Source organism: Sorex fumeus, unplaced genomic scaffold, assembly GCF_029834395.1.
Source record: "Sorex fumeus unplaced genomic scaffold, SorFum_2.1 ptg000044l, whole genome shotgun sequence".
In the NCBI taxonomy this organism is placed as follows: Eukaryota; Metazoa; Chordata; class Mammalia; order Eulipotyphla; family Soricidae; genus Sorex; species Sorex fumeus.
This window is the reverse complement of record NW_026606101.1, coordinates 48885269-48898746: the sequence shown is the minus strand read 5'-3', so window position 1 is coordinate 48898746 and position 13478 is coordinate 48885269. Positions and strand designations below refer to the sequence as shown.

General features: G+C 36.5%; 1 protein-coding gene across 2 annotated transcripts in view; it reads left to right on the top strand.

The window, feature by feature from the left end:
• The window catches only part of DCUN1D1 (defective in cullin neddylation 1 domain containing 1), a 36124-nt gene extending 27728 nt beyond the window's left edge, over positions 1 to 8396 (top strand). For both annotated transcript variants that reach the window (XM_056121981.1, XM_056121979.1), the window contains exons 5-7: positions 3429 to 3511; positions 3768 to 3864; positions 6073 to 8396. In XM_056121981.1, coding sequence (XP_055977956.1) covers positions 3429 to 3511; positions 3768 to 3864; positions 6073 to 6152 — 260 coding nt within the window. In that variant the 3' untranslated portion in view covers positions 6153 to 8396. The remainder of the gene's footprint in view (positions 1 to 3428; positions 3512 to 3767; positions 3865 to 6072) is intronic.
• Positions 8397 to 13478: the final 5082 nt, after the last annotated feature.

Below are 13478 nucleotides of genomic sequence, written 5' to 3'. Positions count from 1 at the left end.
GAAATACTTGGTGAAGAAAAAAGGAGTTTCCTTAGTGATTCTTTATGCTTTATTTTGTTTTGGGGCCACACCCAGTGGTGCTTAGGGCTTACTCCTGCTCTGCACTCAGGGATCACTCCTGACCAGAATTGAATGCAGGTCAGCCCTGGGCAAGGCAAGCAGGTGCTCTCTCCACTGTTTCTCCAGCTTCTCTTAGCGATTTTGATTTTGGGCTCCCCTAGAGCATTTGTATAATAGAGTGTGTGGGTATGAAAAAGAGGAGGGGGAGGGAGAATGAATAATGAATTTTGGTTGTATTTCTACTGGAATTCGGAGGATGATAAATGTCCTCTGATGTAGGGGACAGTTTCTCTCCAGGAGAAATTGTTTATTTAGCAGCACTGTAAAGTGATGACATTAAGGGAGAGAAGGAATAACAGGTCTACGGAGGTAAGACAATTTCAGTGTGAACTTTTCCATTTGAGTTGTTTGTGGACACCCAGTGATAGAATTTCTTAGATGAGATTTGTGTATCCAGAGTGCAAAAATCCGTACTTCAGATTTGGTTGTTAGCGGAGATGGTTCAGCATCTGCAAAGGTCAAGGTTAGTACAGGTGATTATTTCCGATCTGTAGTGTGATAAATATCAACATTTCATGGTGGAATAAAGGAAGAGGAACCAGATGGCCAGAGAAAGGGAGAAAATCTGCAGATTGCTATTATTACAGTTGAAGAAGTGACTGTTTCATTCAGAAAGTGTGTACAGTTCTTTTAAAGATGGCAGCGAGCCAAGTAAATTAGGGAGATAAAAGTGGTTGTTTAGCAGACATAAGGGTCAGATTTCTTTTTCAGTGGTGTGCATAGTAGAGGTGATGAGGTGACACTAATTTATAGGCTTCAAGAATGTGTGGGAGGTGAGAAAATGAGGCAATGAAGGTAGATTACAGAAGTTGTCTGTTGAACCTAATTTTCAAACATTGCATGTCTACTTTCTACTCTTGTTACATTCTTTCATGTGTCAGCTGACAAACGGCTATTTCTAGGTATCTCATGGTTTGCAGTGACTTGAATATTTTATTGTTTCTCATTATAAAACACTTAAAAAGTGTTCTACATAATCTTAGATCTCACAAATTTGATTCTTCTGAAGAAACTCACATGTAATGAATGACAGCAAATCTTCCTGTACATGTTAATAACAGCAATATCACTATGCTTAAATTAGGTGGTTATTTAATGTAAACCAAATATTACAAAGAAAAATAACAAAACGAAAGAACTCAGAAAAGATATTGGCTATAGAGCTTTAAAGACTATAGATTAAAACATAAGTTGCGATTAGGAATTGGTGTCATATTTTTAGTTTTCTTAAAACATGAGCATATATGAACTTGTCATATATGTTTTGAGGAGCAAATTTTAACAGTGGGAAACTTCATAAAAAAAGATTATCTCTTGAAGGAGAAAGAAGATAGCTTGTTAAGGGGCTCTGAGATCCAAGAAAAATATTTTTTATGATATATGGCAACAACATTTTCTTTGCGGAGGTTGAAAAACTCAAAGTCACGGTAAAATTAAATATGTAGGGAGAAAGGAAAATTCCTTTGTCCACTATTCCTTAATAGTGGACAAAATTTCTTGAGGCAAAATTTGGTTTTGGATCTAAAATAGTGGTGTTAGGGATTTAACCTTGGAAAGGGAAAAAAATGACCTTTCCTATTGAGTTTGAAAGAAGACAGTGATGGATTTGAAGGTAAGTACATTTGCATGTGCAGTCATAGGCAATTAATCCAGCAGTTTCTGAATGTCCACTGAGTTTTAATCTAAGTTTGGAAATATCTCTAAAACTATTCTTGAAAAAAAGGTGTGTGTGTGTGTGTGTGTTTGTGTGTTGAGTGGTTTGGAAATAAGATCCAAAACGAATTTTAAAGGTTACATGGGGGTGCTGAGCCAGTAACAAACAGGGGTCAGAGGCATGATTGACCCCTGGCTCTGCTAGGCGTGGTCCTGATCATTCCCTGGGCCACTGGTAGCTGATAGCGCTGCAGGGCCCGAGCCGCCCTGCATTCTTGGGCCAGGTTTTAAGCCGTTGCAGTCAGGAGTCATTCTGGCCCCCAGCTGCTTGAGAGGTCTGTGACTTCCGAAAGTTACTTGGGACATAACTTTCCTGGCTCTTGAGATGTAAATTTACTCAGAAATCAAATCACAATAGTTTGATACTTCATTAACTGCTCTAATTCCCTTTAAAAGATCATTGTCATAGTTCTTTCTGTCATGTGACATGTATTTGACATGTGCTAAGATTGCATCTTTGTCTCTGCTCCAAACTCTGTTAAGTCTTATCGACTTCATCAGACCTTTAAGAATTCAAATATTAGCTTGTTGCTAATTTTAAATTTAATATTTTTTGGAGGGGATGGCTGGATGCACAGCTGACCATACTCAGGAGCTGTTATTTCTGGCTCTGTGCTTTGGGATTTAATCAGGGACAACCATGTGACAAGGCAAGTGCCTAAACTTCTGTAGTATCTCTTGACCCTTAAATCAGTCTTTTTAGTAGTTTGTCCTTGGAGTTAGGATCAGTCAGCCATCAATGTAGAAATGGTTGGAATTGTGGTTAGCAGTTCTTTTCATTGGAGCCAGTATGTCATTATACTTAATGATTCTCAGCTGATTCTTATGCATCAGTGATTCTCACTCAACTTATAGTAAGTAGCTTTGTCCCTGGGGACCTGTACCAGTATTTGTTGTTGGGTTTTTTTTTTTTTTTTGTCACACCTGGCAATGCACAGGGCTCATGCACTTAGGAATTACTCCTGGTGGTGCCCGGGAGACCATATGGGATGCTGGAAATCGAACCCAGCTTGGCCGCATGCAAGGCAAATGCCCTACCCCCTGTGCTATCATTCCAGCCCCCTGTACCAATATATGGAGACATTTTTGGTTCTCATCACTGAGTTAGAATACATGGCATCTTATATTTGACACATTTTTGGTTCTCATCACTGAGTTAGAATAAAACCGTTCATGGCAGCTTGTGGTTAGAGACCAGAAATATTACTAATATGTTTGTGTAGAGGACAACCCCCACCAAAAATTATCTGGTTCAAAATGTCAAAAATACGGAGGTTGAGAAACACTGGTATACATTAAATAGCATCTGAATACTTCTGAACACTTGTAAGACAAGCATGCTTGTTTGCATTATTTAGTTGAAACTTCAGAAACCACCCTTTGAGGTAAGTTGTTTCATATCTTCATGTCTTAAAGAGATTGTTTCTTGATAAAAGAGGCAGAAAACAAACCTTGGACTTAAATCCCACCGTAATTTTATTGCATAAATATTCAGGACACTTCTTAAAAAGCTATTTTTAGCCTTACCTGTTCTTTTTTTTTGCAGGGACAAATATTCATGGCATTTGAAACATAATTTATTTTTAATATTACAGATCTAGAAATGGCCATTGCCTACTGGAATTTAGTGCTTAATGGAAGATTTAAATTCTTAGACTTATGGAATAAATTTTTGTTGGTAAGTTCATGTTTTCTGCAGTTTTGTGTTTCCTCTGAAAGTTTGCTTTGTTTTAAGATAAATTAACATTTTATGTATGATCAACTCATTTCAAAGAGCATTATTGGACAGAGCATGAGAAATCCGATTACTAGGATTTCTTTACACTAAATAGTTAATAGTTAATTAACTATTAGCATTAGTTAATTATTCTTGAGTATCACCTGAAGTTTTTTTAAAACTATGTAGTGATTTGGACTTATTTATTTTAAAATAGGAACATCATAAACGATCAATACCAAAAGATACTTGGAATCTTCTTTTAGACTTCAGTACAATGATTGCAGATGACATGTCTAATTATGATGAAGAAGGTAATGAGAAGTTTTTCCCTATCAGTTGTTGGTTTCCTTTTTTTTTTTTGTAAATCCTTTTTGTTTCACATACTCAAATTTCTTGTGTATTTCTGTTTTTCTGAGAGTTGGATTTCTTCTTCTGATCTTTTATTTGTGCTTCTCTGAATGTTTGAAATGCTTTTGTCTTCCTTATCAATGTATATTATTCTGTTGCTTTAAATACTAACTTGGTATTCATGACTTCCACAAAAGCAGGATTAATTTTCTCCATGTTTTAGATTTGCAGTTATTTTAAGGAATGTCTTCTGTTCTTACCATATTTTTATATTTGCATGTGTTTTTTGGGTCTTGTTTGTGAACTGGATTGTAAGTTTAGTGACTAATTTGAAATGTACTTCAATTGACTACTGTGGCACAATCAGCATCTTATAAATATGCACTGAATGAATGCTGTTCTTCACATATGAACATAATGCTACCATTCACTATAGGCTGCGTACTTTTGTTTTTCCAGAAGTGGTAGCGATTTGCATTAATTTCTTCAAACATTTATGCAGTTCCCCTTGAAAGTTAGCAAAATGTGTGTCTGAAATTGAGCATACAGATGTATTCTTTGAAAATTCTCTAACAACCTTGACCTCTTTAAAAGTATCCTGGAACCGTTGTATCTAACAGGATGATGTTAACTTCTTCTCTTTGTTTTCATTGTCATTTATCATCTGTGAGAACTGAGGACTGGGGATAGAACTCAAAGGGGGCTGGAATACATGTTTTGCATGCAGAAGGCCTGGTTTGGATCCCCAGCAATACATGGTCCCTTGAGGACTGCTGGGGACAAGTACTGAACACTGTGCTCTGAGAGTGGCCCCTGAGCTACCTACCACTGAGTGTGGCCCAGGAACCAAGAAAAAGGAGGGATGAGAGGATGGGGAGGGTGAAGAGGGAAAGGGGGAGAGAAAGGAGGGAGAGAAAGGAGAGAGGGGAGGGAGAGAAAGATTAATGCTGCAAAAGATTGGTAACTTGTGTTTTTTTGATGGGCCTCACAGAACTGGAAAACTTGCTGATTTGGAGATTGATTTGTAATTGTGTAGAGTTGTGCATGATTTAGAGAAGGATGGAGTTTGGGGCCAGAGCAGTGGTACAGTGCAAAGAGCATTTTACCTTGTATGTGGCTGACCTGGGTTTGAGCCCCATACCACATATAGTTTACTGAGCCCTACTGAGTGTGTCCCCAAAACCAAAATAAACAAAAAAGCTAGGATGGAATATGGGGTTTGATGTTTTCTGTTAATGCTAAAAACTTGTTTCCACCTATCTACTGTACTTTTTTTTTAATAGTAAAGATCACTTTATTTTTAATTTTTTTTTTTTGGGGGGGCACATCTGGCAGTGCTCAGTAATTAATCCTGGCTCTCCACTTAGGAATTACTCCTGGTGGTGCTCAGGGGATCGAGGGGATCCTGGGGATTGAACCTGGGTCAGCCACATGCAAGGCTAGTGCCCAACCCGCTCTACCCTCTCAGTGTCTACTGTACTTTTAGTACTGGGAGCATGCCATCACCATCATTTCATGGCCATTTGGTTTTTGGTTTTGTTTTAATTATTTTTTATGATAATACTGATGTTGCTATTTTATACCAGTAGTGCTGCTGAACCATGTCTTTCACCCATGTGACAGACCATGCCATTATCCTAAGACTACTCTTCCCCTTCGTTTCTTTAGATCACACTTCTGTGTTCACTGTACCTTAGGGTTTGTTTCCATAATCTTTTTGTTTCTTCATATTTTGCATCTGAGAAAAGATCAATTGGGATTTTTCTTTGTCTCTCTGACTTAGTCTAGACTTAGATTTGTCTTTCTTTTTCTAACCCTAACCCTCCAAATCCAGATTCATTCAAGTTGTAACAGACTGTAAGACTTCATTTTTTTCTTATTGGGCTGCTGGTTTTGACCAAATTACTTCATGTTCAGGCTTCTGTGACTTTCAGAAAATCATAGTAATACTGATTACCACAAGAGCTCTGTCTATCATTTAAGAATTTATTTAACAGCACAACGAATATTTTAGGTAGACACTTGGAAAAACTAGAATTTCAGAAGTCTTACGAGGGGGGATGTTTGTAATGGCATACTTTGATTGGGAAGGTATTTGAAAAATAAAGTATTCACTTAAAATGTTAGCCTTATTTGGTTTTGTTCCTTTCATTTATTTTTTTTTCCTCCAGGAGCATGGCCTGTTCTTATTGATGACTTTGTGGAATTTGCACGTCCTCAAATTGCTGGGACAAAAAGTACAACAGTGTAGCACTAAAGGAACCTTCTAGTATGTACATAGTCTGTACAATAAATACAACGGAAAATTGCACAGTCAATTTCTGCTGGCTGGACTGAACTGAAGATCAATCCTCACCATTCAGACTGAGGGTTGAGACAAAACTTTAAGGATACATCTTGGACCATATCGTATTTCATTCTTCTAATGGTGGTTTGGGCTTGTCTTCTAGTCTGGGCCGCTCAAAACATTTATAATTCCAACATTGTGGATTTCATCTTATATCTGTGGACCATCATAGTTTATTCTCCCATAAGTCTTAGAAGCTTTATGGTGATTATTTTGAGATTTCCATCCTTGCATAAAGCACAATGCTGTCTTCATGAGAAAACAGTTTGGCATAAGAATTAAAAATGAACATCACAAACAATTATAAAAACTCCTTAAATATATGCTTTGGGCTAGTTGCAAAGACTATGCTGATAGCACTTCAATGAGAGTGATATATTTAAGTGGATCTGAATGGTGTTTTGGTTTGGGGGATTTTTTTGGGGGGGGTGCAAATCACATGTTATTGTTGACGTGAGTAGGGTATCTGATGAAAAAAAATGTCAAAATAACCAACGTGAAACTTTTTTTAGAATAACTTGGTGTGCCTACCTGAAAACTTTATTGTGTTTCAGACCCTTGATTTCAAAAGGTTCCACAGAACAAGTCTGCACTTAACCTTACCCATGGTTTGCAGTTGCCCTCCAGGGAGCTTTTAGTCAGAAGATGTCTGCATAATGTTCACGTCCACCCCTGTCTACATTATGCACTACAGAATTGGGTTTCATTATGATTTTGAAATGCTTATATGCCTGTCAAATAAGTTTAAACTATTTAATTTGTTTAGAATGTTTAGATTGCTACACAATACAGTACTCTAAATTTAGGCATGAGGGTTTATATATGGGTTTTTTTTTTGTTTGTTTTTTTTTGTTTGTTTTTTTGTCAGCGCACTATGGAACACAAATGAAATTCTTTTAATTTATAAGATGATAGTAGGAATTAAATTTTGAAAATGGTCATGATGAGCCATAAAGTTCAATCTTTATAATATAGGTACTGCTCTTTCAGAAAAATAGTCCATTTTTGATGACTTATTTTGTTGAAATTGCTTTAATTGCTAATCACTGTGGTTGCCAAATACTTAACTTCCAGAGCAAAGATTTTCAAGCAAGCATGCACTTGTTGCAAAATACCAATCCGACTTCTATTTTTGTGAATTATTTAGTCTCGTTACTGTTTTGTTTCATTCAAATTAGCTCACTTTTCACATCAAAGCAGAATTTCTATCTTGTACCCCCCCTTTTTTTTTATTACAAGACTCATGAACTGCTTTCATGCTGAAAATGTACATTTCTCTGTTCACTTCCCTACATGAAGAAGGGTTAATTGCTTTCTTAAACATTTATGTAAGGCAGGCTGAAAAATGTAGAATTCCAGATACTGGATGACCTGTGGTCTTTAGCAGGTATAGATTTTGCTTGGTGTATCCAGGTATTCTCTAAGGTCTAATCTTGAAATTTTCAGAAGAATGTATTTCAGAATATCAGTACGTTTTATGTAGATGTGGAAATGATTTTAAAGAACAAGGACATATTAAAACTACTTTTTATTTACAGTTTTGAAATTGATTAGAAATATTTCCTCAGAGATGATATATTAATATTCCAATCATAACTTTAATTCAAGAATACAATTCTACTAAAAGAAAATGTTAAAAGTGTCTATTCCAGTTACTAGAATTGGTTATTTTAAAAAAAAAAGGAAAAATAAGAATTCTGCTGCTTTCAGTATTTCCTAATTTTGCATTTGTAAATATGAAGAGAAACTTCAATTATGAAAAAATTTAAAAGATATATAGATATATGTACTATTTTGTTTCTTGAGGATTTTGAGTTATGGTATTGTTTCCAGATTGATTCGCATATGCTGTGTTTTGAAATGAAATCTCATTAACTTTTTTCCCATATAAAACTTTTTTTTAATATAAAAGTCTGATATTGGTTCGTGGCCTAGTGCCTTGGGTTTTACAGACTTTTCTTTTTAAATGCAAGACCTATTCAACAAAATAGTGTTTGTCATCAGTTTGGTACTAAACATTTATAATTACTGTGTAATTATAAAAAAATACATAAAGCTTTGAATATAATTATGTAGCATAAAAGTTAAGTTTGTTCACTATGATGGCATCTTAGAATTAAACAATACTATTACTAGGGCTGAAGAGAAGATTGATTTAATGTGGTGTGATTATTCTGAGGGCAGATGTCTGGATGCAGGGAATATTTTGTACTAAAAGATGCTTACACTCGTAGCCGTGTGTGTGTGTGTGTGTGTGTGTGAGAGAGAGAGAGAGAGAGAGAGAGAGAGGAAGATAAAAACATACATGCTCACACACAACTTGCTTGAATTCATAAGTGTTTCAGTTTTCATTCTGGCAAACTCCTCATGCTGATTCTGTTTAAAACTGAACAACTGGTACAGTTTCCTTTTGCCAAATGTCAAAACAGGTACACATTTTAAAATGTAATGCTTCTTAAAATAGTAAAGTGTGTAAAAATTGAAAGCACCCACATAAGAAAAATACTTGAGGTCAAAATTATGATTAGTGACTACCATCTGCATATCTCTGTAAGTTCAGTTGTGTTTTTTAAAATCAATCCCTGTCATATTACCAACAGAGGCAATAAAAGCTGCAGTGAAGTTGCCATGACTAAATCTTTTCACACATTATTTCAGTGTATTTTTTAAAGACTAAAGTATGCCTGAAAACTTCCAGGAAGAGTAATTTTTCATAGAAAGAACAATTGTAATGGCAAGTTTTGGGGAGAAAAGACATACCATGCCAAATCTTGTTTACTGCACTTAAAATGTTTACAACTTACTGGGCTGCTTTATTTAATTTACAGTACTGTAGTTGTGTGATACGGCATTGTAAGTAGTGTTCTTCATTAGACTTTAAGAAGTTTTAATGAGAGAAATAAACTTAATAAAATAACATGGGAAGTCTTTTATATAATAGCCTTACTTGGGAATTTTCATTCAGTTATTAAGCAAGGTTATTATTTTCTTAGAGATTTAAGTGAATAAAGTAGTATTTTTTCATTTAATAATAAGTTTGAGTTAGGTGTAGCTAATTTGATGTGCACTTTGTTTAGATTTTCCAAACATGTTACTATAATACCTGTAGCCTTGTAATTTTTACATAAAAACAACAGAAGAAAATTTACAAATGAAAGAATTTTGGAATATAAGAAGAAAGTGGTGCTGGGGAAATTTATTATAGTTCACCTAATATACCTTTGAAAACTTGAATCAGCATTTAGCAAGAATTTATGAAGTTCTAAATGTCAAATTGTGTATGTTTAATAGAAGATATTTGGCACCTCAGCAGTTTTTAAAACGTGTTACTTTATACTTTTAGCAATATTTATATTGAATACTATGTTTTGATAAGGTTTTAGCAAATTTGATAATGTAATGATAGAATATTTTAAAAATATATCTTATAGGACACTATCTGAATTGTGATTTCTTCTTAATATAATTAGGGTTCAAATTATGACCCATTCATGTTGATTATAAACAAGTATATTTCTGAACTCTTAACTGCCTCCATTTTTACAAGCATAACAATAACTTCTATTTTATAGAAGTGTGTACAAATCTCCTTAGTGTTTGCCACCATTTTCATAGGATATTTGCTTGATGTGTACCTAATTCTGGAGGGCAGATAATGATGTTATTTTAAGTAAATAATACAGGTACATAAATGGTTTTACAGTGCACTTCTTGCCAGCTTATGTTTACTGCCTGTTGGGTAATTGGCATTTTAATTCATTTATTTGACAACTTTCTATTAGGGTACTTTGTGTTAACGTGGCTTTTAGTTTTAATTGTTTACTTTTTTGCCCGGAGCTGGGGGGCACACCCAGCAATGCTCAGGGGTTACTCCTGGCACTGCACTCAGGAATTACTGTGCTCAGAAACTACGCAGCACTCCGGGGATCAAGCCCAGGTCAGCTGCGTGTAAGGCAGACACCCTACCTGCTGTACTGTGCTCTGGCCCCAAGCTTTAATATTTTTCTACTATTAAAAATAAAATTATAATAAAAGATGCACAATCTTTGTAGTAAACAGACTTCCTTAAAAGTTGTGTGTGTATTTATAAAAAATTACTTTGTAAATTATTTTATAATTATGTAGTTTAAATTGAGATTTAAAAAGTATATTTGTTTTTTATATGAATATTGCTTATTTTTGGTACGTGGACTGTGCAGAAATCGAAATAGCTTTTATCTTTGTGGGTGAAGATTGCTGTTTTTTGAGTGGGGCACATACCTGATGGTGCTCAGGGAATACTCCTGGCTCTCTGCTCAGGGATCTCTCCTGGTGGGCCAGTGATTTAACCTGGTCAGCCACTTTCAAGGCAAATGTCCTACCTGCTATACCTTTTCTCCAACCCCAAGGTTGCTCTTTTTAATGAGGTTGGGCCAGAAAGAGAAAGGAGCCTCTTTTAATTCATTTTTGGTTTCCTACTTTGGTCCCTTGTAAGTTACTGAGATTTGCTTTTAGGGAAAAATAATTGTGGTAATTTTCCCACTGACTTTGGGCGCCAGGGATATGTCCAAGAAGTGGAGGGTCTATGTGTGACCCTGTGTTCAATCCTGGCACCACATGCCACTTATTTTGTACTCCTGGTGGCCCTGAACACAGCCAGGTTTGGTTCATAAATTATAAATGGTTTGAGGGTAAATTATCTCTTCAGACGATTTTTTTTGTTTGTTTAATGGAATAGAAGTAGACAGAGTCAGATCAAAATTCAAGCAAGGTCTGGTGACAAGGCAAAACTGCTTTGAACAGAAGAGTCCATTAAGTAAGTTTAAAGCGAAGATTTTTGAATCAGAAGAATGAAAGCAAAGCTGGATTTGAAACAGAAGTTTGAAGCTAATCACAGGTGTTTAGTTTCTTCATTTCCAAACAGAAGAAAGCAAAACAAAAAGGGATCATAGTCATTTTATACTTAGATGCATATTCAGTGTACAAGTAAGGTAGGGTAAGGTAAAGGCCCTCCCGTTGATCGTCGATTTGCTCGAGCGGGCCCAGTAACGTCTCCATTGGAGACTTTGTTGTTACTGTGTCTGGCATATCGAATACTCTCGGTAGCTTGCCGGGCTCTCCGAGAGGGGCGGAGGAATCGAACTCGGGTCGGCTATGTTGGCCGCTTGTAAGGCGAACGCCCTACCCGCTGTGCTAACTTAATATAATTCATTTTTTTAATTGAAGCATCATAATAGTAAAATAGTTCCATAGACTGGAGCGATAGCACAGTGGGTAGGGTGTTTGCCTTGCATGCGGCCAACCCGGGTTCGACTCCTCCGTCCATCTGAGACTGGCAAGCTACCGAGAGTATCCTGCCCGCACGGCAAGCTCACTGTGGTGTATTTGATATGCCAAACACAGTAACAAGTCTCACAATGGAGACGTTACTGGTGCCCACTTGAGCAAATCGATGAACACCGGCAGGACAGTGCTGCAGTGCTGCAGTGCTGCCGAGTATCCGGATTCCACTGTTGTCCCGTGCTCCCTTGCTCCCCTCTTTGAGCATGCTTGGTCACTCTGTTCCCACTTCCACTGTTCATTTCTCAAGATACGTTTCCATTGGAGAGGGTCTATTTAAAAGTATTCTTCAAAATTGAATATTCTTCAAAAAGCTTTATATCAAAAAATAACTTGGGCAATATCAAGATTTTTACAAAAGAATTCTTTAGGGCATAACCTTGAGAAACTAAGAAAATAATGGAAAGACTCACATGACACATTCCTAAGAGAGAGCCATTTAATTGGTTAAGTTTGAAATGATGTACATGGGATCTTTTTCAAAAAACGATGTCCAATTTTCAAGCAAAATAATTTTCTTAAAGCTGATAGCGCATTGAAATTCATTGTAGGGACAAAGTGATTGTACAGCGGGAAGGGCGTTTGCCTTGCACGCGGCTGACCGGGTTCAATCCCGGCATCCCATATGGTCCCCCAAGCACAGCCAGGAGTGATTCCTGAGTGCAGAGCCAGGAGGAACCCCTGAGTATCGCCGGGTGTGACCCCAAAACCAAAATAAATAAATAAAATAAATGTACATGTTTTACTACTGCCACGAGTGATCCCGAGTGCAGAGCCAGGAATAGATCCTGATGCCGACTGAGTATGTATATACCCACAATATATTCATGGGTGTGTATACACACACACACAGAGCACATACTACCATGTAATGGGGCTCCTAGGTTTGATTCCCAGTATACATAAATTACCCCCTGAGTCCATCCTTCCCCCCGCAAAACAAAGTAATTAGAGCCAGAACCAAAAAGCGAAAAAAAAAAAAAAACCCAAAACCCAAACAAAAACAACCCCAAAGAACCCAAACAATAAAATTCATTCTGTTAAAATTATAATAAAGGCCAAGGCAATAATAGGACAGCCGGTAGGGCTTTTGTCTTGTATGTAATTGATCCAGGTTCAATCTCTGGCATTCCCTGACGCCTGCTAAGAGTGATCCCCGTGTGCAGAGCCAGGAGTAAGCCCTGGCACTGCTGGGTGTGGCCCCAAAACAAAAATTATATGAAATTAGAATCAGATTGAAAGTGTTCATTCCTAAAACTTTATAGTAAGGGCTTGCGAAATAGCTTTATTCAGGTATAATTTGGACACCAAAAGTTCAACTATTTTAAGTATATAATTCAGTGGTTTTTCATAAAATCAAAGTTGGATAGTCATCACAATACTGTTTTAGAACATTTCCATTAGTTCATAAGTTGACTTAAACTCCTTTGCAGTTAATTCCCTCTTCTATCCTCAGTACATCCATACTGATGCATTTCTGTAAGTTTCCCCTGCCTTGAAATTGCACATTAGTCGAATCATAGAATTTGAAGTCTTGTCTGGCTCTTATCACCTGGCATAATGTTTTTGAGGTTTATATATAGTGTGTACCTGTACTTAGTTCCTTTAGTTGCTGTGTAGTATTCCATAGAACACCCATTTTGAGTATTCATTCTGTAGTTGGTAGACATTTGATCTTTTCGCCTTTTTTTGTTTGTTTGTTTGCAATAATACTATTCATATTCACCTGTATATTTTTATGGGTATATTTTTATTTCTTATAAGTAGAGTCTTCTGGTTGCTTGGAACATTTTACAATGGTGTTGGTGGTGCTTGGGGGTTATGCACTGTTGGGGAGCAAACCCTTGGCCTCACAGGCAAGGCATAAGCTCTACTGCTTGAGAAATTTATCTTCCTAAAACATACTAAACT